At 34.2% G+C, this 23,481-nt stretch overlaps 1 protein-coding gene across 3 annotated transcripts; it reads left to right on the forward strand.

Annotated features, from left to right (window-relative positions):
- The first annotated feature begins 627 nt into the window (after nt 1–627).
- On the forward strand, nt 628–19,438 carry LOC134229671 (WD repeat-containing protein 11-like). 3 transcript variants are annotated; one of them, XM_062711441.1, is made up of 30 exons: nt 628–777; nt 998–1,067; nt 1,162–1,203; nt 1,406–1,562; nt 4,605–4,778; nt 5,084–5,188; nt 5,901–6,021; nt 6,634–6,817; nt 7,090–7,231; nt 7,642–7,826; nt 9,016–9,223; nt 9,623–9,707; nt 10,208–10,317; nt 10,408–10,480; nt 10,761–10,869; nt 11,256–11,356; nt 11,628–11,757; nt 11,898–12,001; nt 13,133–13,268; nt 14,169–14,337; nt 14,686–14,842; nt 14,930–14,995; nt 15,367–15,451; nt 15,741–15,869; nt 16,657–16,823; nt 17,167–17,261; nt 17,346–17,443; nt 17,885–17,959; nt 18,432–18,567; nt 19,224–19,438. In XM_062711441.1, the coding sequence occupies exons 1-30, from the start codon at nt 713–715 to the stop codon at nt 19,292–19,294; spliced, it is 3,549 nt and encodes a 1,182-aa protein (XP_062567425.1). In that variant the 5' UTR covers nt 628–712; the 3' UTR covers nt 19,295–19,438. The 3 variants fall into 3 exon arrangements, with proteins under 3 accessions (XP_062567425.1, XP_062567422.1, XP_062567423.1); XM_062711438.1 differs by having other exon boundaries at nt 629–777; nt 11,898–12,010; nt 19,224–19,437; XM_062711439.1 differs by having other exon boundaries at nt 629–777; nt 6,637–6,817; nt 11,898–12,010; nt 19,224–19,437.
- Nucleotides 19,439–23,481: the final 4,043 nt, after the last annotated feature.

Genomic DNA, 23,481 nt, shown 5'->3' on the forward strand with positions numbered 1-23,481 from the left:
ATTAGGGGAATAGATAGTTTTATCTATGAGGAAAAATTCTTTACTGAGAAAGAGAGAGAGAGTCTTATTGAATTCTCTTACGAAAACTCCTCTCCGGAGCATTGTAATACACTGAAAGAAAAAGCTATTAAATTTAACTAGTGTGCCTCGTAAAGCGTTTGTCATGATTAGTAATCTTTCAGTTTACTGGCTAAGATAGTGAGTTTTGAAGCGGGGGACGTATAGATACATACATACATAGTGAAAGTTACTTATCAATTCTAGATTTACTAGTCTTATTTAGTAATTAAATATACCCAATACCTAGTAAAACTGCTTTTAAGGTAGTGATTGTATGGACAATAAATTTACTAGTTTCCTTAGTGACTTTAACTAGCTATTTTTTTTTACAGTGTAAGGTGGTGATTTCCGTCAATTCTGAACCATTAATTATATCATACCCAAACTTTTTGTAGTTTTCTTACTATGAAAAAAAAATCCCTTTTGACTTTGCTGTTCTATAAAGCGATGTATATGACTGTACATACAATCTGCTGAAACACTGTAGTGATATCAAGTGATAACACCCAGTAATAAATATTTTTACAGATAACCCATTATAGATATGGCCCCAACAAGGACTTCGATAACGGTGATAAAATATGCAAGTCTAATTTAATGATGCATTTTTATATTTAAGTACGTACTATAAAAGGTATAAGAATATATAAGAATGGCGCTTTCACCAAAAATAATCACGACAACTTCTCATCCACAAAACAGAGGGGCGTGTGATTGGTAAGTTCATTTTATTGTTAAGGGGGAGGATCCAACAATTCATTAACATGTTCCTTTTGAGCTTGCAACAGATTGCTGCGTGCATATTTACTATCATAGCCTGTTTACCTTTCTTAATTTATTTGGGGGGGGGGGGGGGAGGGGGGGGGCTTCCAAAGAAATATTTGTAAGTTTCTGAATATATATCACATATTTTTCATTTATTTTAATCTCGTCGTAGGGGTTGGCCTGGACTGGTGGCGTATGGATCACATCAATATGTTGTTGTGGCGGATCCAGCTTCCTCTCAGGTGTATATTTAGCAATGGAAAAGTTATTTAATTTTAATGCAAATTTGTCAAACAACAACAAAAACAAAAAATCAACAAGTATATTTATTTTTAGGTTACTCAAGTACTTGGAATACACAAAGGATACGTTACTTGCGTAAGTATGTCATTACAATACTATAGCAGCAGAGCAAGATTTCACAAAAACTTTTGTTGGAACAAAAATATTTTCTGTTCCTCTAAGATAATTTGAAGATGACGTTACTTTTAATCAAAGATTATAAGTCTACTAAGGGGATTATAAAAACTGGAGAAAATATAAATGCATGAAAATACCATGATAATGATTCTACGTGTAGGTTAAATGGAAACCAGAGGACATACACCACGACGTGGTTGTCAACCCTTACACGTTAACGCTGGCTGCAGGTGACGCGCAGGGTAACGTCGGGCTATGGAACGTTACTAAAGGAGAGACCAAGGCAACATTTGTCTGCAAAGGACGGTCTGTAAGAGGTAAATAAATACTAACAAGCTAATTCAGATAATCTGTGTCCAATAAAGGAAACAAGCAAATTCAGAGAATCTGGGTCATCCGCATGAAGGAAAAAAGAACATGCGCGGATCTAATTGGGGGGTTAGGACTGGGGGTGTAGGGGGCACTTTAATAAGGGCGGGAGAGGCAATAGAGTTAAGTTTAATTGCAAAAAACTCAAAAGCTTCATGAGATATTGCCCAGAAAGGAAAGTTTAAGACATACACGGGCACAGAATGTATGGATTTATCACATTGACCTTTAACCCTTTCGACCTAAAAAAAGGGATCTTTCTTATTAATATGCCATTGGGAGTTGGTATAAAATATGTTATTGAAAAATCGCTCAGGTTTCTTGAGATACGTGCGGAAACGAAAGTGACAGAATTTTTTGAACGTATGACCTTGATCTTTGTCCTAATGACCTAAAAACAATTATAGCCTTTATAGGGATCGGGAGTTGATGTGCATTATAACATTTCCAAAAGCTGAAAGGTTTCTCAAGATATCATGCGGGAACGAAAGTGACAGAATTGTTTGAATTTTTGTCCTTGGCCTTTGACCTAAAAACAATAGGAATCTTCCTTAGGCCATAGGGAGTTGTGTAAAATTTCAAAACGAAACGAAACGAAAGGGTTACAGACAGACAAAAATACAGTTATACAGACAGCTGGCCATACGGACAGACAGACCGACATTAATATCCCCAACTTTCAGTGGGAGTCAAAAAGAAAAGAATGCGCTAATAGGCCGGGTAGGGGGGCACTTTTAGAAGGGCGGGAGGGACCATTATAAGGGAGCTATGGTGTAAAATGCAATTGAAAAGACTCAAAAGCTTATGATATCACCCTGAAATGAAAGTTTCACACACACAGAATATATTTAAAATTTACGACCTTGATCTTTGACCTTTCGACCTAAAAAATGGGGGTTCTTCTTAGGTCATAGGGAGATGTGCCATAAAATGTCTTTGCAAAAGCTCAAAGATTTCTTGAGATATCGCGCGAAAAAAGAATGTGTTAAAACATTTCATGTTTTTTTAAAATTCTTAGCCTTTACCTTTGATCTTTTGATCTCAAAATCGATAGTGATCTTCCATAGGCCGTAGGGAGTTATTGTGTAAAATTTCAATCCAAAATCTTAAAGGCTTCTCGAGATATCGCGTGGAAACGAAATTGTGATCGACACACAGAAATACAGACAGACGGACAGCTAGACGGACGGACAGACAAAAATTAATATCCCTCACTTTCAACGTGGGACAAAAACATGAGTATAGTACATATATTAACGTACTAAATAAACCTTTGTTCCAATGTACTTCACCCTATCTAATTAGCGCGAGTTTTTAGCTCACCTGAGCCGCAGGCTCAAGTGAGCTTTTCTGATCAAAATTTGTCCGTTGTCTGTCGTTGTCGACGTTGTTGGCGTTGTTGTAAACTTTTCACATTTTCATCTTCTTCTCAAGAACGACTGGACCAATTTCATCCAAACTTGCTACAAAGTATCCTTGGGTAAAAAAAAAAGGGATTCCAAGTTTATTCAAATGAAGGGCCACGTCATCTTGCAAGGGGAGATAATTATGAATAAGTGAAAAATTAATGGCATTTTAAAAAAAAATCTTCTTCTCAAGAACCACTGTGCCAGGAAAGTTGAAACTCCTGTGGAATCATCTTCAGGTAGTTTAGATTCAAATTTGTTCAGATCATGACCCCCGGGGTAGGGTGGGGCCACAATGTCCGATCAAAGTTTTATAAGGAATATATAGGAAAAATCTTTAAAAATCTTCTTCTCAAGATCCATAGAGACAGGAAAGTTGAAACTCAAGTTGAATCATCCTCAGGTTGTGTAGATTCAAGTTTGTTTAAATCATGACCCCCGAGGGTAGGGTGGGGCCACAATGGACAATCAAAGTTGTACATAGGAATGTATAGGAAATATCTTTAAAAATCTTCTTCTCAAGAGCAATTGGGACAGGAAAGATGAAACTCATGTTTCATCATCCTCAGATAGTGTTCATTCAAGTTTGTTCAAATCATGACCCCCGGGGGTAGGGTGGGGCCACAATGGCCGATCAAAGTTTTACATAGGAATATATAGGGAAATCTTTAAAAATTTTCTTCTCAAGTATTGCAAAGCCACGATTAGTGATATTTATATGGAAGCATCCTCTGTAGATACGGTTGATTCCAGTTTGTTCAAATCATAACCCCCAGGGATAGGGTGGGGCCACAATGGGGGGTCCAAATTTTACATTAAAACATATTTTAAAAATCTAAAGCCATAGTTAGTGATATTTATATGGAAGCATCCTCAGATAGTGTAGAATGAAATTTGTTCAAATCATAACCTCCAAGGGTAAAGAAGGGCCTCAATGGTGAATCAAAGTTTTACATAGGAAAATAAAGGGAAAAATCCCAATAACAGAAAAGCTATGTTTAGTCATATTGACATGTAAGCATCCTCATCCATTGAATTTTTAAATTTGTTCAAATCATGAGTACCCTTTGGGGTAGGGAGAGAAGCAATGGGGAGTCAAATTCAATTTATTACAAAGTAATATATACAAACAAAATGTTAAAAAAAAATCTATAAAAATCTTTTTCTGAAGAAGTTATATGCAGTATTGATACGGAGGCATTCTCAAGTAGTATTAGAATTCAAGCCCTCTACGAACGCCCCCCTCAGTAAACTTTTCAGTTCTGATCTGATTAATGTGCTTTTTCCTAGCTGATGTGCTCAGGTGAGCAATGTGGCCCCTGGGCCTCTTGTTATATTTGGAAGGGTTAAATTTAGAGAAAGTGTTTACATAATTTTGGAATGGAAAAGTTTAGGGGAAAAAAAAGAAAAGTTACATTTAGAAGGATAAAAGAGTGAAGGATAAAAGCGAAAAGGGAAAGAAAAAGAAGGGAGTGACAAGCAAAACAGAGAGAGACTTCCTGTCAAATTGCATCTTCTTTTTGCCGTGTTAAGCTCAATATTTCCCCTTTTATTCCATAATTTTGTTGCTTTCTTATCTTTCAGATATTACTTGGATAACAAACCAAGAGACAAGCGAAGCGACTGTTCTAGCACTGTACAACAAAAGTGACGTCATTATGTGGGACTTTCTTACTTCATCCCAACTTTGGAAAGCTTCATTTGCGGAACCATTGTCAAACATATGCATTGATCCGTTCAACAAAAGCAATGCAATATGTAAGTAAATGATCTTAGAAACAACAATGGAATTACAGCCCCTGGGATATTTGTTACATAGTAAACTTTTTAGAATTCTTGCAGAGATGAAACCCATAATACTGATCATGGATCAATATTTACTGTACAAAGTTACCCACACCCTACCCCCATAGTAAATCCTTTTCCATGAAAAAAGATATTAAGCTTTTTAGTCATTTTTCCTGGAAGGGGTGGGGGTCTTTACTAAGGGGTAAGGTTTCCTTTATGACACTGATATACTGACGATGAATGTTTTCACTAACCTAATGTATATTCTTTTTCAGTTCTTTGTGAAGACAGTAATATTCTGCTGATAGAAGATCTACACCCAAAAACACCACCTTCACAGAAATACAAACGGATCAGCTTTTACGGCGCAAATGGACCCTGTAAGTTAACACTCGGGGATATTTCAGTTTAATCATGTGAGCACTATAGCTTCTTTGTGATGAATGATAAAATCTACAGTTTTATTAATATTATAACTAGATTTAATAATCAGTTACGTTTCCAATATTTCTCAGTTTTGTCTGTTCTGTGTCTGTCACATTAATTGCGTCTGCTCCATTCTGTTTTTTTTTAATATCAGAGTTCAGTCATGACATGAAGCCTTCAAAGGCTGGTAATGTTGAGAGGTCATATGTTAAGATCTCTCTGAGGGATGATAACATGATATTGAAATGAGACTAAGGATATCACTTATTAATTCTTGACTGGATTAAAATTGAAAAACCTTTGGTGCGTTTGATTTTAATGTGTCTTATCTCCTTAACCGAAGATCATTTCTCAACGGTCAAGATCAGTAGGGAATAAAAACATAGATGTAGAAATGATGCTGTATATGTGAAAATAAGTAATTCAGTAACTTGAACGTGTTCAACATTGCGTAATATGGATCAAGGACATCTTTTCAAGGACGTGGTGATGACCTTTGGTATGGTTTGCGAAGGATGAAGATCTCTTGTCCAAAAAACTACGGTTCTAAATGTTGAATTCATCCCGTTGAGCTATATTAATTGTACAAGCAGCAAATTGATTTTATACTTCATATTTCATAAAACAATGTAATTCTCTGAAAAAAGAAAACATTATGCATTGTAGCTCCGGAAGTTTCACAGCCTACAGACGAGCAAGGGAATATGAAAAGGAACCCGTCCTCTCTCAATAAGCTCATCAACATGACGACTTCACTCATTACAGGGACTGGTGAATCGCGATCAAGGTCAGCATTACAATAATCAAAAGCAGTAATAAGAGCAACGGAAATGCACCTGACATTTCTTTCTTGATATTTTGAAGGACATTTTTATAAACTTGAATGTTTATTTTTCTTTTATCGCCCACTTATGAATAAATATATTTTGTGTTTTTTTAAAAACGATTTTGATTTTCCAAAAAGAAATGTAAATTTGAAATTAAAAAGGCACATATTAAATCATCCTTTGTGAAAAATACTTGATTAACATATGACAGAAATTAGCAATTATGATCAGAAAATAGCCCTTGAGCCATTAGCTCAGGTGAGCTAAAAATGCATTAATCGATATATCCATGGACAACAATGCTCACCGAGTCATACCTTTCTATAGAATATGATAGATAAAATCCATCACTCTGGTCTTAAAGAATTTCAAAAGCTTGGAATTTGGAGCATCGTCCTTCCTTTCCATTTGTTTCAAAACTCTGGGATAGCCTCACTTTATTCCTATTTGTGCATTTTAATATCTCATTTTTAACTGACCCTCCTTTCAAAAATCAGATGAAAAAAACATTTCATATGTTATGTTTTGCAAGTAATTCTTTCCATATTATTTTTTTACTCGCTTATCTACAGTAGGAAAAGCATATCTGAGGACGACAGATCGTTGCAGCAGCAGTGTCTGCAAGTAACCTTTCATCCGGGCATTCGTCACGTCATCTTTATGGTGTACCCTTCTCAAATAGACATAATAGATATTGAAGCCTGTATCATAATGGCAACAATACGTCTGGATTCAAAATCATCCTACTTTGTTAAAGTGAGTTGATTTATTATCTAAATGTCATATTAGAAATCTGATATAAAATGTATATTTTATTGATTTTTTTATTTTAAACTAAAGCTTTAAGAAAAACAAAACAACAACACCCCCCAAAAACCTACTATTTAATGGCACCAATCACATAATAATCCTCTCTGTAATGGAATTTGATAATTAAAATCTTATCACGCAAATGTACAACATCTGGGTTGTGTAATATTTCACAGATCATAAATATATGACAGGAATATCATTCTGTGTCTCAAAAGGTGCTGCCCTGTAAGCAAAGGGACGTTCTTTATTGTCTTCATGAGAATGCCTGCATCACCATTCGTGTAAGACGTCTAGACAAGTCACACTGTACATACAACGAAAGCCAAGTGTCGACTCCATCCACGCCTATAACACCAGGTACTACGGAAACCCGGACGTGTACAAATTTCTTCTAAACAAGATTTAGTCGCATGCATGTATCTTATTAGTATATACATGTACTTGGTTTCCACTAGATAATGATTATTTTACGGAAACCCAGAGTTGTATAAATTCCTTTTAAACAAGATATAGTGGCATACATGTATTTCTTCAAGTACTGATTAGGTTGTGAAGAGATTTATTTTGGCATGGTGAAATTTTACCAAATCACTACACCATTTATTTACCTTTGTAGTAGAAAATAGAAATTCTGTTCTTTGAATCAACTACCATTCAGATCCTCAAGAAATTTCAATTTCAGTGTTTTTTTGTCAGTCTAAGTATGATTAAAAAAATATATGTATATTAAAAAAGAATTATTTCTACCATTCGTTTGTTTGTTTCAGGGTTTGGTGAAATGGAAACAGACAAATCCGATATCGCCTATGATTTGATTTGGCAATCTGACGCCGTCCGTATCAGTAACAAAAGCACAGTTTACGGATTTAATGTACATCCGGTCACAGAGGCATGCGCAGCACTAATATTCAGTGACGGGAAAATTATTACTTGGGAACTCGTCAGTACCAATGTACGATATTTTTTCCAGAATCCTTGCTTCTTAAATAAGGGTCCTAGGATTGTTTTAAAGCAGAGATTTCACATTATACCCAAGGACAGATTTTCTGTTATTTTGTAATCATGACAAGGAGCACACGGCGGCTGTGACCGGTCAGCAGGGGATGCTCACTCCTCCACGGCACCTGATCCCACCTCTGATGTTTTGGAGGTCCGTTTTTGCTCTGCTCCTACTATGTATTGTTTAATGGACTTTTGAGCTTGAGTACTGTTTGTTATCTCCATATATTTCATACATATATGTTTATCCATTCTAACTGGTGAATAAACTTTATGCTTACAGACATCTTGCTAACCAGCTTACGGACTAAAATAATTGCTGTCGATATGTTTTACATATAGGATGCCTTTTTGGAAGTTTATTTAATTTTTAAACCGGTTAAATTCCTATGAAGTAGAATTTACTCAAAAGCTATTACTTGAGAAAAAACGCTGTAGACATTAAGTCGACATTTAGATATAGTAACCTCCATTCATACGTCTACTCGATGTATCCCAGTGAACTCGAAAAAAGACACCATGCAGAATCTGACTCATCTCTTCATATTATTAACTGTAAACGACTAAACTGAATGGTAAACGTGGTAACTTCAAATTTTCTTCGTCAGCTTTCTTTATTTATGTAGTTATATCGACAACTCCATGCATGTACATGTATAGTGTTTATGTCCCCTAGCTTATAGAATGTCTACGAGCATGATATGAGTACGGTCAATTTTAAACCAAGGAAAACTATTAGCAAATAAATTGATGTTGCAGAGATTTTAACAGCCTCGTTTAAGGACAGAATTTCTTCAAATCTATGTTAGTTACAATGCCATTGTTTGCAAATACAAATGAATGCGGTTCTTTTGTCTAATTGGTCAAGGCAAATAAGGGTACCCCAATCTCATTCAAAGCAGGTCGATTAGAGAAGGTTACTCCCCCGAGGCACCTGATTCAACCTCTGGAATATCCAGAGGCCCATATTTAATGCCCTGTTTATAGATTTGCTTTGTTTGTATAATTTAAAATTAACCTTACACTGTTGTTACATGTATCTACAATTCTGAACTTTTTTCAATTAAAGATAATAACATATAAATCAACAATATCTTGTTACCAATATGTTGTATCTTAGTCTATTTTTCATACTATTTTAGACCCATGCTTTGGTTCTAAAAGACATGTTACCTGGTTTGAGTAAAAAGGGACAGAAAAATTTACTGATGGAAGGTAACCGATTCCTTATGACAGGAATGGTTAAAGGTTTTCCTTGGTCTGTCTGTACAATCAAGAGTAACTCACTGGAGCAGGTGACAACAGCCAATAACCCAAACAGCCAATCAAAGGAAACGTTACTGGCTCTAGGTACATTTACATGTAGTTTTACATAAAAGCCAATCAACGGAGACGTTACTTGCGCATTATATACATTTGATAGTATCTCAGTCCAAACTATATATTTCTCTTACCTAGATAAACTAGTTTTACTATGTATCAAAAATATTGACTTTATACATTTCATTACTTCACGAATTCTAGATAAAAAATATGAAATCGTATCTTTTTAGACTTATTTTTAATTGATAACATGATTTTTTTTTGTTTTATTTTAATAATTTTCATATATATTTTTGTAGCTGCGGTAAAATTGTTTTTGAACAAACAACAAAGAAACAAAATAAAAGCGTATTGATCCAGCCCGCATAGTGGGATTAATTCAAGGAAATAAATCTTCATGTTAAAAGTTCATATCTGTATTGTTAGGAATGGACAATGGTGATATTTCAATCCTTAATATACAGACGGGACAAATCGAAAGAGAATTCAGCGTTCATTCTGATTCTGTGAAGTAAGTAATTAAAATTACTTGAAGTAAGAAATTAAAATCCCCTCGAACTTCTGTATGAACTTTGGATATACATGTAAAAAATATCTAACTACTCTCCTTAAAATATACAGTAAGTTATCTAAAGCATTGCTATGTCGAAAACCAAATATAAAAAAAAAAGATTGCCATGCACCTCATATGTAAGTTTGAAAAGTTTTGAGATTTGTATCGAATTTTCGACATCTCGAAGTAAGTTGTTAGTCCGAATTCGTGAGATTTGACCTTTTCTATTTCTTAATTCGGTTTATTTAAATTATCTTTATTGTAATATTAGCAATTTTCAAGTATTAAAAGATGTTCAAAATATATATAAGTAAAACGAAGGTAAATGTGTTATGTCATACAGGACAATCCTTTAGACAAAAATGTTGTTGAAGGTAAAAAATTAAACATATATTATTTTAGAGTTATCTTTCTTTGCACAAATCCACCTTAAGGCCCAGTGTCTTAATTATTTGTAGAAGCATCGAATGGTTAAATCAAAACATACTCATGTCTTGGACGTGTTCGAAAAGTGGAAACTCGCCTACGATGGGAAGAAACGAAGTGTTACTCACATGGACTCGATCAGGTTAACTACGGTATCTGAACTTCAATAGAAAAATTGTTTGTTATAGCAAATATAGAATATATGAATATTTTAGAAGATGACTTCTTTTAGGTTTGGTAGAAGTTTTCAGACAACGACTGAAACTGGAGAGTTTAATAACAAATATCAAGGTGTCTCCTCTAAGGTAAGTTCTATAAAACCTACTCACTTCTTTGACTTGAATAAATGTGGCTAATTGATCGAAATGCTCATCTACAAATATTAAAATACACGTATCATTAACTAGAATTCATACACCATAATTTTCTCTCTCTCTCTCTCTCTCTCTCGTAGCAGTTATATATAAGATATCATATATAAGATATTGTATTGTTATACTGTAGTAAGACATAAGAGGAAGTAGAGTTTAACCCTACATTCAAAGCACATCGAGACTTAAACGCTTCTTTTTTTTCTTCTTTCAGGCAATATGTTGTTATTGCATTCAAAACGCAGCCGTTAGAGGTATGGTGTCTAAAAACAAGGTCTTTGTTGAGAGAAATGCCAACAAACTTCCCGCAACCAAAAGCACTGGTAAGATTAGCTTTCTCTTAAAGAAAGGAAAAACCCCTATTTATCATCATGAAATGATACTACCTGCGTCCGTTTTGGAAACGACATATATATTTTACTTACAAATTATTTACTGTAAAGTCGAGGATATGAAGAATATGAGGTACTAGTATCAAGCCAAGGAAAATTAAATGTTAATCCTCAAACTAACTTTTAAAAAATACATTTTTGCTAAACAAATACGGTGTATGTACCAAAGTCTCAATTTGCCTCAAAAATCCCCTTAATGACGCAAAATCCATAACGAAAAATACATGTGGGTTGCAAATAATTTGATTTTTATAATGTACATAAGAAGCCAACGTCATTTGAACCCATGTTCACCAATCTTCTTTAATATTTTGCAGACTTGGGCTCCAATGTGTAGCTGGAAGACAGTGGTCAGACAACTGAGCCAGAGGGGAATAAATAAAGACATTACAGACATGACGCAAGATGATATAGCCAAGTAATGCATGGGCGGATCTGGGATTTTGACCCTCGGGTGGGGGGTGTATCGGACTCAAAGCCAAATGGCTAAATTCGAATACCGTGGGTCAGACTCAAGGAGTGTTGACCCTTCCCTTTTCTCCTTTTCTTTACTCAGTGGTCTTGACTTTTTTTAAAATCGTGAATTGCTTCGTAAATTGGAGCCATTATGGCCCATTACCATATGCCATATGTATGATTTTTTAATTTCTCTGGATTATGAAAGATCTAATTCTTTTTTCAATTTACAGTTTATTACATGACAAGGAATACAAGAAGATTGCGAAAGAACAGTGCGTGCTAGCAGACAGGGACGGGACGATATGTAGAATAACGCTGGAGGAAAGATCGGTGTCCGACCTCACCATATTCCCTCCAGAGGTGATATCTAATACACGTTACTATTAATATTAAAACACGAATAAAGAACTTATTTTTCATAGTTAATGAAGTTTTTGACCAATGTACCTTGCCAAGCATAGTTTTAGATTTGCTAGTAAATACGGGTGTACATTTTCCAGGTAAACGGCATGGCGGCAGTGGCCCATATCGCTATGAAAGATGACATGCTGTTGTTAGGGGACATAACTGGCATGCTTTGCTTGTGGAATCTGACAGAGAAAAAGTTAAAAAGGTCAATAACATTTGTAATTATTATTAGTTTGTGCAAGATTTGAGAGAGAGAGAGAGAGAGAGAGAGAGAGAGAGAGAGAGAGAGAGAGAGAGAGAGAGAGAGAGAGAGATATAAATAACGTAAGTGTTTTTTTCCAGTCTTGTTTGCTAAAAAGTTGATTGACCTAAAAAAAAACACTTGCGCCATAAGGTCCAAATCCATATTCCTTCATTGTTCAACCAATTTTGAATTTTTATATTTGCGATTTTGAATTAGGAATCATTATTTTTCTGAATTAAATAAATTTTTGGAAGCCTCCTTTATTTAAAAAAAAATATTTTATAACGATTTTCCACCAAATATTTCTGCTATATTTTCTTAAACTTGGTAAGACAAAGAGGAAAACTCACCGAGTCGACCTCCAATATGGCGGCCAACGGGAGGTAACTTTTGCTAAAATAAGGCCCATCGAAAACGATCTTAAATTTGCCAAAAACAGCAGTCCTTATTTCTGCCTTCCTCCCGAAGAAGGTGAAGATAAGTTACAGTTACAAACTACAGCCAATACAAATCTGTAAACGGAGCATAAAACACGCCCCCCCCCCGGAAATGCGGGACTAGGTACCTATGAGGAGTAATAATCCCCTATTGACCTGTTATCCTCGACATGAGCTCTATGTATTGATCAGGTAGACGGAGCAGTGCAAAATTGGTATGAATTATTTGTGTCAGAAAGTTATATTCAAGGAATCGTTGTCTAGTTTGTTGAGTATGCATGGGCATCAACGATAGTTGAAACGTGGGATAAATCGTTGATGTCCCTGGCATACCCAACTTCCTTATATTTCCATTTCATAGATAAATAAAGTTGTAAATTCAGATTTTAAAAAATGCTGTCAATTTCAATAGTCACCGTCCGATGACGTCAGACACAAATATACAGCTGCAGGAGATTTCCTATCGCTTGGCGAAATTTACATTCCGGTAAAACGATCAAGAAATCAACTCAACTAACTTTCAAAGAGTTATCATTAAGTAAACAATTAGAAATGGAAATGTTTGCTAACAAAGTTATTATAACTTTACAATAAAATTTACAAAATGATTTTAAACGAGGTTTTTTAAATCAGTTTGTTTCTACAGTGTACCCCGATCTGGTGATAAACCCTACACAGGACTGAAGACCATTTTGTTTAACCCTAGTACCAGGGACCACCGGTTTGCCGTGCTGTATGATCAGGGTGTGGATATTTGGCTGTTCTCTCAGTTTCAGGATAAGGTCTGATGATTTCTGAAAATCAGCCGATTAAATTTCATTTCTGAAATATGTATAAATAGTGAATGAAGTATTTGATAATTATATAGTGTACGGTTATGATTGAAGATTTTAGTGCTTTCCTGATCTTCCAATTCATTGATGTGCCTGAAGATAAAAATGCATAAAAAATAACGAAAAATCCACGATTTTTCCGGAAAAATGGTAAATGATTTGTTTTGCTAATACAAACAAGATGTGTTTTTGAAAACACTGATGCCCGCGTATGGCAACATAGCGAAGATTAAACTTTTTAAAAAGGCAAATTAAATATTTTGGTACCCAAAGAACCCTTACCGTTCAAAAGTTAGGGCCAAGGTTAGTTTTTTCACAAGTACGGAAATCTCCAAGGTCAAAAGGTCATAGTTGTTGGTATCCAACAAAAGGTCTTACCACAAAGAATACATATGTGAAGTATGAATGCCCTAGTGTCTACCGTTCAAAAGTTATGACCAAAGTAATTTTTGAAATTGTAATTTTTGTGTAACAGTGGGTCAAACCCAAGGTCAAGATCAAAAGGTCAAATTTGGTGGTACCCAAAGAAAGGTCTTGTCACAAAAAATACACATGTGAAATATATGAAAGTCATAGCTCCACTAAATCAAAAGTTAAGGATGAAAGTTAAAGTTTTTTGCGGACAAACAGACAGACAGACAGACAGACACGGCAAAGCTATATAAAGCATAAAAAGGTTTTAAAAGGGTTGAATTGTAACATTTGTTTTTGTTTTTAGCTAAACCTAAAGTAACGTAAAGTTAAAGTTTTTTGCGGACAAACAGACAGACAGACAGACACGGCAAAAGCTATATAAAGCATAGAAAGGTTTTAAAAGGGTTGAATTGTAACATTTGTTTTTGTTTTTAGCTAAACCTCTTGGCTTCTATGAAACATGGTAAATCTATGCCAAAAGTTCAGCTGTTAGAATGGGCGGATCTCAATCACATCTCCATGGTGATGGACGATGGATCGATCCACGTGGTAGATATCACGTCATCAAAGGTCACGTGTTCATGGAATCAAAGAAATTCAATGGGTAAAATACTTGTATTATCATAATTTTACTGGAAATCCCTCGAAAATATGCAAATGCCACAAGGTATTTTACTACTATTGGACATTTATAAGTATTTCCTGAAAGGGACTCATGTTTATATCGCATTGGGCAAATTTTGCGAACCTTTTAAATGCTGGTGACATTGTTTGACATTGTTTGATCAGGGAAAAAATCTTTGTCAAATGTAATACATGTACATAAATTCATCAGAACGTTCAGTAAAAAACACATGAAATGTAATATATAATATTCATACTAAATCTTTAAAAATCAACACTGACGTATCATCCAACAACTTGTATGTTTAATATTAAATTATCCCAACAGACACGGTGTTTTGTCCACATACTCTTCCAGTACAGGGGTCCCTCATCCTTAAGTACCTCCTACAAAACGCCACATCATCCACTGTGGAGTACAGACTGTCTACTGACAAAGCTTACATGAAAAAAGCCATAGACGACCAGTTACGGCGGATCGATGGGTGTGTATTCTATTTCTGAATGCGGATTAGCAATTATTTGAGGTAATTTCTGAATTAACATTTTCTTGATTTTTTTTTCTGTTGAAGAGAAACGCTACAGCTTTTAACAGATGGAAAGTGTAGCACAGCACAGCGTTGTCTTACAACTGCACGGTGAGTTGCAATATGTCACTAGATATGTTCTTGTAAAGACTGAAAAGAGTCAGCAGCGCATTTCTTACCTAAAGATTTCCTGGAGTTACATACATTATCCATGGGTTTTTTACTTTAAATGCTTTGAGACTTAAAACTATTAATTTTGGTACTTTTTTCGTGTAACACCACAGGGTAAAATATTTGGGAAAATTGACTTGAACCTTTAGTTTTGTAAGCTATGTACTTCATAGAATTGGGGATTATTCATTAGTAAGAAATGAAAATAAACAATAATTTGTATATATTTACACTTGTATAAGATGTTTCCCTTTATATAAAAATACATTTTAATAACATTGATATATTTTTAATGTCATTTTTTTTATCAGATTATTAGGAGATGAATTTGACATCAACTTTTGGACAGCAGCTCTGTATTTTTTAAATCGTGCAAAAGATCAACGGGATAATCCAGTGAGCTTGATTTTTTTCAGTAGAAGAATTTGAGTCTGTATAAAAAGAATGGATGTAAAAAAAAAAATTAAGATTAAAGGTCGTAAGTTTCGCTTATAATACATGTATGCCTATATTATACAGCCGTAAAAGTGACGTGAGCGACATTAGAGAAGTAAACATTGTATTCATATAAAATAAAATTTATTTTTAGGATGAATGTTATCATATGAATACTGGAATTGAATTGTTGACGAATTGTCTGAGTTCTTTATTGGGTACAAGAACTATCCTCATTTTGACTTTCTAGCGAAAAGATCCTCTCCTTCTTTCCCTTGATGATGATCAAGTACCTGGGGACACCAGAAGTACAGACGACACTACTTCCGCTTGTAGTGAGGCGTGTTTAGACTGTTTACGACCTCAGTCTTGCTACATGGTAAGAAAAAACGCTATTGATACATAATTCAAGTGTTAACACGCAGATATACCTTGTCGCAGTGGTGACGGGACAGATTCGCCAATGCTGAATTACTGTAGAATGTGAGCGCTGATCACATGATTAACTTCTCTAAATTAATCTGTCTATTTTTTGGTTTTATAACATGATCAAGCAGTTTTCTAACGCGATAATTTGAATAAACGCCTCAACAAAAATACTTTGATTATACCCCACGCTTCAAAAGTGGGAGGGTATAAAGTGATCGGGATTTCCGTCCATCTGTAACCGTCTGAATTGTCTGTTACGCTTTATCTCTTATCCGCAACTCCTCTTATACTAATGAGTGAAATTTAATGAAACTTTCACAGAATCTTTATTACATATTGCCATTGTGCACCTCCTATTTTACTTTTATAACGTATTTAAGGTTTCCCATAGCAAAACATGGACATTGCCATTATATGTTTACCAATTACGTCACATAGAATTTGATAACATTTTAGGACGAGTTATTCCTCTTTACACATTACCGTAAAACAATATATAGCAAAACATGGACTTTGAGAGTTTTAATAATAATTGTTTGACTACAGTTTACCATTTTAATATAAACTACAATGCTCTAATATATCATTAAAATTTACTCTTGAATTCATTATTATTATCATATATAATAAGAACCCTTATATCTCTTAAATTCCACATCAACGATGTACATTTTTGAAATATATGAATGCAAAAAGTAGTTTCATGAGGTTTTTTTTTGGTTAATTTATTTACATAGAGACAACAACTTCACAGAATCGAGCAACACAGTAAAAAGAGAAAAACACAGACAGACAGACGGAGATGTATTCAGAACTTTACTATGATGGGAAGAGTTGAAGAAGCAACTAAAATTTTACTGGAAACGGATTTCCAGTCCGGAACATACCGTGAAGACTATCTGCAGTATTATTTACTCATTAGTATTTTTAATCAGTATTTCCAGTAGTTAAAGTCCTAACTATCATATCTTTCTAGGAAATTACGAAAAAGATAAGAAATTTCTAACGGCAAAAAACCAAAGGTGACCATCATTGTATTAGACCATTTTTTCCCTTTCACAAAATGATAAATTGTCTGTAGGTCTAAAGTATTTGAAATCCAATGAAGTGGCCGATTGGGCACAACAGGGGGTCGGAATTCTCTGTAGAAAATTAGAAATTAACTTTAAAACGCTCAAGAAATAATAGGGTCATGAGTATCGTCTGTGATCTTGTAAAGCACATAGTTACTTTATTGTTATTTTCAGAGCTTGTCTACTGTCTTGCGATAGGACAAACAGCACAGCACAAAGCACACTTAAACTTGTAGCCACTCATCTAATCATCTCCGGAAAGCTGCAAGGTACAAAGGAATTTGAAAATATCTTCCAATATGAACCATTGATATATGTTTTATAAATGCTACATTTTATAATTTAATTTTTAGAGGGTGTGATAATTTTGTGTCTGCTGGGTAAAGTATTGGATGCCTGTAAATACCTACAAACGTATGATCAATGGGAACAAGCAGCATGGCTGGCTAAGGTAGGATTGAATGAAAGAACTAAAAAAAATCTTCAAAAAAGTATGGAAAAGCATATTGGACAATAAGAACCGCATTTTCTAGAGATGTCGTACTTGTCCATCCGTCTGTCACTCTATCTTCTGGAATATAATTGTTGGTGTTAATGCCTTGAACCTTTGCTTATAAAGCTTTTTTCAATTGTTCAATTTCAGTTTGAGGGCAAAATAGGGGTAAAAAAGGTGTTTTTCTACAAAAGACCTGGTTCCCTGAAGTCCTCTTACTTTCATCCCGTCCATGTTTTGAAATGTAATAGAAAGTGTCCTCTAGATTTGCAAAAGGGTTTCAATTTTTACCCTGGGAAAATTTACTGTCTTATAACATCATCTTATTGGAAGAGGGTATGGGCAGCTTTAATTATTATTTATTAGTTATTAATTAATTTTCAAAAATTTCTATTTCAGTTGATGTTGAATGAGAAAGAGTGCGAGGAAATATTTTCAAAATGGATAGAACATCTGACATCGACAAAACAAATGGTAATTAATCTTTCTAACATCTTCCTGAAACAATATAGAGCTCTATTTATAGGGTAGTTTTAATGCAGTTAGAGTGATCTGCCCTTAGAAGGAAGATTTAAAAAAATGTTATTTACAGTTAATTACAGATTTTTAATAGATTAAAACATTTTAGCATTACATAAGACCAAGAATAAGTATTTAAATTCATTATTTTCATTAATTTTTTCATTGTAAGTAAACAGCAGTGATTTATGCTCACAAATAGTCCATTGTCTTTGGATATTTTTCCTGTGGAAATAAGGCAGGTACCCTATGTTACAAATAAATAGAATTGCCTCAATATGGACACCTTTTTATGATATATTTTTCTCAAAGTCCAAAAAGCAGTTTCTGTTAGTGTTTAGAGCTTCCTTAATTTGAGAAATTGGTTAAATTTTATAACAAACTATGTCATAATGTTCTTTCTCCAAACGTTTTGATTTCTTTGCAGTTGCATGCTGTTCTCATTATGATGTCTCAGACAAAATTTGACGACGTTTTTAAAACTCTCAGCTACATTGGTTATATAGAAACGGCGGCCAGCTTTCTCAATGCCTGCCAGGAACTCGGATTCCAGTTGGCAAAAGGTATAGATTTTGTGTACAAAATGTGTGAAACAGGCAAAAACAAAGAATTGTTACACATGAACTGTCTTATCTGAGGACTCTGTCTTGTCAGTCAATTATGCCACAGAAAAAATGGTTAAGTTAATGTCAAAATTAAAGTTTTTTTTGTAAACAGCACTGAGCAAAAGGATGAAGGTCATGAGGTCACACATAATAAAATCCGAAAGGGGCTCATGTAAAAAAGTATACAGAAGTCCTGTCTGCTTTGGAGAAAAAATTACAAAGTCAGAAAACGGATATAATTAAGTCAGAATTTTAGGAAATAAAGTAAAACAATTATGCGCGTTGTCATAAGCACAGATACCAAAGTCGCTTGAATATGACTCCCTAATATACTAAGCATATTATACATAATGGTAGGAGGTTAACAAATTAAAGCTAGTTATACTATAGTACAGAGTCAAAATTTCAAGCGAATGTAGTGCCAATGGTCACAGGAAATGCACATTAAAAAATATGAAAACCCTAACCTTTCTAATTCTAAGATTGTGATTGAGGTTAAAGCTTTTGTGACAGATAGACCGACCGAGAAACAAATGAGATTTAATGTCCCGTCGTCTTAGCGAGAGGGTATACCTTGTTTTCATTTGTGTATTGCTTTATATATTTTTTGTCAGATGATGCCGAGACGGTCAAGGAAAAATACCAATCACACGTGGAGCGACTGGGGTTGGCTTTTGTAGAATGACATCCTAATTATTGGATATCAAAGAAGAAAGTGAATAAACCAAATTACTGTATTGTAAAATTGTATTAAACACAATGAAAAATAAAAATATCTGTATTTTAAATGTGATTAAAATTACAATCTCTAGTATATTTGTTGACTTGTTTTTATACCAGGCCCCCTTCTTTACTCCTCACAAAGATATTAACAATAGTGAATGAGAAACCTCAAGAGTACTCAGTCTGGTCAACAGTATATTCGAGAAGTGGTTTACTTGTAAATCAGTGGTGGATCCTAAAAAAAATTCCAAGGAACTTTTGTAACATTTGAAATCACCAAATTTTGCTAAAACTAGCAACATAAAAACCAACGACTTTTCAACTTTATATACAACTATTCGGATTCCCCACGATAAATTAAAGTCCAGGGTTTTTGACATCATTGACAGCTGCTTTTACAATAAAAAGGGAACTCGTAAATTTACTTAACTTGTATTTGGTCTATTGCAAAATTACTTTGTTAAAAACATTCTAATTGTATACACAAGTACCCTAAAGCTGATATTAAAAAGATGCTTGAGTTTCTGATTGACGGTATCTATAAGACCAGGTCTTCCAACAATGTATTGGAATTCCCATGGGTACCAATTGCGCCCCGTTATTAGCAGACCTTTTTTTGTATTCATAAAAAATCGTATTCATATGAAGCAGAATTTGTTAAATTTTTTTTCGTGAAAAGAAAACACTTGCTGTGGCCTTCAACTTGACAATTTAGATATATCGACGATGTTTTGTCAATTAACAATGGTTATTTCCATTCTTATGTCGATACGATATATCCCGATGAGCATGAGTAAACATGATATATAGCTTGAAATAAAAAATACTACAAAGTATATCACATCTGTCTCATATTTGAATCGCTTATTAGAAAAAAAAAATGTTAATGGTTTTTATTAACATCAAAGCTCTATGATAAACGTGATGACTTACTTTTTAATCGTTAACTTCCCTTACTTATGCAGCAATATACTTTTGTCACATACATACGGAGTTTATATCTCTAAGTTGATTCAATACAGAAGAGCATGTTCTACATATGAAATATTTCTAAAACGAGGTAAGTTATTGACAAACAAGTTGATGAAGCAAGAATATCAACAGTTTTGTTTAAACTAATAATTTCCTACGTGCTATGGTCGATACTCGTGTAATGACCTTGACAGCATATACAATTTATAATTAAGTCAAATATGCTGACTTTTTTCATATTGATTGTTATGCCATTATTTACACGATGAGTTGTCCATGGATTTTTTACGTTATTTCTCGATCATGACAAGGAGCACATGGCGGGTGTGACCGGTCGGCAGGGAATGCTCACCCCTCCATGGCACCTGATCCCATCCCTGTTTTGCTCTGAATATGAATATTTACAATGTGGGTGGGTATTTAATGTAGCACTTGATATCATAGATACTACAGCACTTGTAAATGACTTTTAACGTAATCCTTCTTTGCTATGATAAGAATTCCAACAATATAATGTTAATCACTTTCTTCAATAATTTGACCTGTATTGTACATTGCTTTATTATATGTAGAAGGTTTGTTATCTCTGATGGCGTTTGTGTTTGTGTTTCGTTTCTAATACATTTGTATAGAATTTTGAGGAAATTTATGCCCCCCCCCCTTCAATCAAAGATTCGGGGGTATATAGTTTTGCCCTGTCTGTTCATCTGTCTGTTTGTTTATCCTAAATCAAAGGCCTGAAGGGCCACAATGGCGTCGCACTTTAGATATGGCAGTGAAACTGTGAAATTTTTGGATAATTTCAAGCATGTTTAAAATTATGCATATGTCTACAGAATCTTATGAGTTTAGTTGTATATCTAGAATACCCCGTTTTAAGCATTTATGAAATAAAAGCATTAAAATGGATACAGCCGTTACATGTCCCCAATAAGGAAGTGCAAGGAATCATTGCACAAGACTATTTCAGCCCAAGTACAAGTAAATCATAAAAAGTATTAGCTTTCTTAAAAAGCTTGTCTGACGTGAGCAAATTTTATTATTATATGAAGAACTTTAAAAAAGTTGAATTCAGTGTGATCAACATAATTCTGAGTCCAGAAATAAATTATTCTGCTAATAATAATAATAAAAAAAAATTAAATCCAGTTGTACCTAAATGAAATATAGCTTGGAGATGAATTTATTCTACATAGACTTATACTTTATTTAACTTGTAATTTTGTTTTTTTTATGGCCGTAGGAAACATGACGAGGGAACCCCCCATTTTTGCCGATATATAATTATATGCTATAGAAAACATAGCTACTTTATGCCTGTGTCCCAAATGTCATGTAAACAATAACATATTTATATTAACTTATTTGCTTGATCAAAAAATTCCTAGTTAGTGCCCCCCCCTTGAAATTTTTGGTTGTGCACCCCTTCCCCGTGAAATTTCTTCTTATTTGCCTTTTCCCAGATACTAGATAAAACCAGTGCTTATTAATTTTGAAAGAAAAAGTTACATCACACATTTTACAAATCTAAACATAATTTGGTGAACAGTTTGGAGAATTATGATAAATGCATTTCTTTTTAAAACACATTGTAATATATATACTTGTTAAATGAGATAACATCTTTCTAATAAACACAGAAAAAGTTTATCAACTATCATCATTTTTCTCTTGAAATTTTTAAACTGTGACTAAATTAAATGTCTGCAAAGTTAGGAATATGTGTAATTCTAAAGGCAGAAAGACTGTATGCAGTGAAAATAAACATCTACTAGTACTAGAAAATCTTATAACGTTGACCTGAAAAGCTTTACTGGATGTAGATGAATGATATTGATGCATAACAGAATGGCCAAATGTTATGTAACGTGTAATGTATAATGAGATAATAATTAGGTCCAATGCTTTGGTTTGTTTGGGTGTTTAGCATGGTTCTATTAATCCCCATGGTTAAGATAGAATAATATGAATTAAGCTTCCAAGATGAGTTATCACAATAATTCTACTGAAAGACTTGACCCACAAGCCTTGGCTAAATCTAGTACTGTCTGACACCAGACAAGCAAGTTCAAAATGAAATAAATGACTAACATGCATATTCAGAATGTGCTTTTAAATAGAATAAATGCAAAAAATTGGCTTATATTATCCTATGCCAGAAACATGAAGGCTTTGGTTCAAGTATTATATTATTTGGCGCATGAAGAAAGCAGTGAACAGTCAGAGATTTTCCCCATAGCTAGATGAGCGCCGAGCTAAAGCTCGCCGCCATAAAAACTTTAACATTTTAACCTTGTCTACAACTTCTGAATCTGTGGGCTATGGTTTTCATATTTCACAGTTAAATTCCTTGTGACAACACCTTTCTTCGGTTACCACCTCTTGACCTTAGAGTTTGACCCACTTTTACAAAAAATATCAAACTTTAAACTTGGCAATAACTTTTGAACAGTTGGTGCTAGGGCTTTCATACTTCACATGGGTATTCATGTGACAAGACCTTTCAACATTTATAAATATTTTTTACCTTGACCTTTAAGTTTGACCCACTTGGTCATGACTTTTGAACAGTTAGTACAATTCTCTGTTTTCTTCGAACTTTTAGTAAGGCGTGACATTCTCGACGTTGCATAATTCGCGTCTGAAATTTACACAGCCTTTCATTCACTGTTGAAATATACATGGGATAGAAATTCGGGCGAATGTCAACGAGTGTAGCAAGGATCCAATGATAGCGTTTCGTACGGCAAAGAGTGGGGCTTAAGTTGTCTCATCGTTGTCAACAACAAAGTTGCTGATGTTATTAATTTCTTAACCAATGAGAATATATTCGCCATTTGAGAGAGAATTGTACTAGAATTAAGGCTTTCATATTTCATAGGTGTTTCCAAATTTCTCAGTACATGTACAGTATTTGAAATTTTGACCTAAAATGTTTCAAAATTGATTATCTAGAACATTCACAAAGAAGGGCACGGGGACCTATTTTTTGTTGACAAAGTTTCATAATCCAGTAACTGACAAGTTTCGATGATCATAAACTTCAAAATTCCACGATATTATGCATCAAAATCAAACTGAAGATTAATGCCTACAAAATTCAAAAAGGAGGTCGCTGTGACCTAGTTTTGAGTCAACTGATATGAGATCTTACAGTATGGCCTTTTACTAGTATAT

Source organism: Saccostrea cucullata, unplaced genomic scaffold (assembly GCF_032062105.1).
Source record: "Saccostrea cucullata isolate Sc308-1 unplaced genomic scaffold, CSIRO_AGI_Scuc_v1 ctg156, whole genome shotgun sequence".
In the NCBI taxonomy this organism is placed as follows: Eukaryota; Metazoa; Mollusca; class Bivalvia; order Ostreida; family Ostreidae; genus Saccostrea; species Saccostrea cuccullata.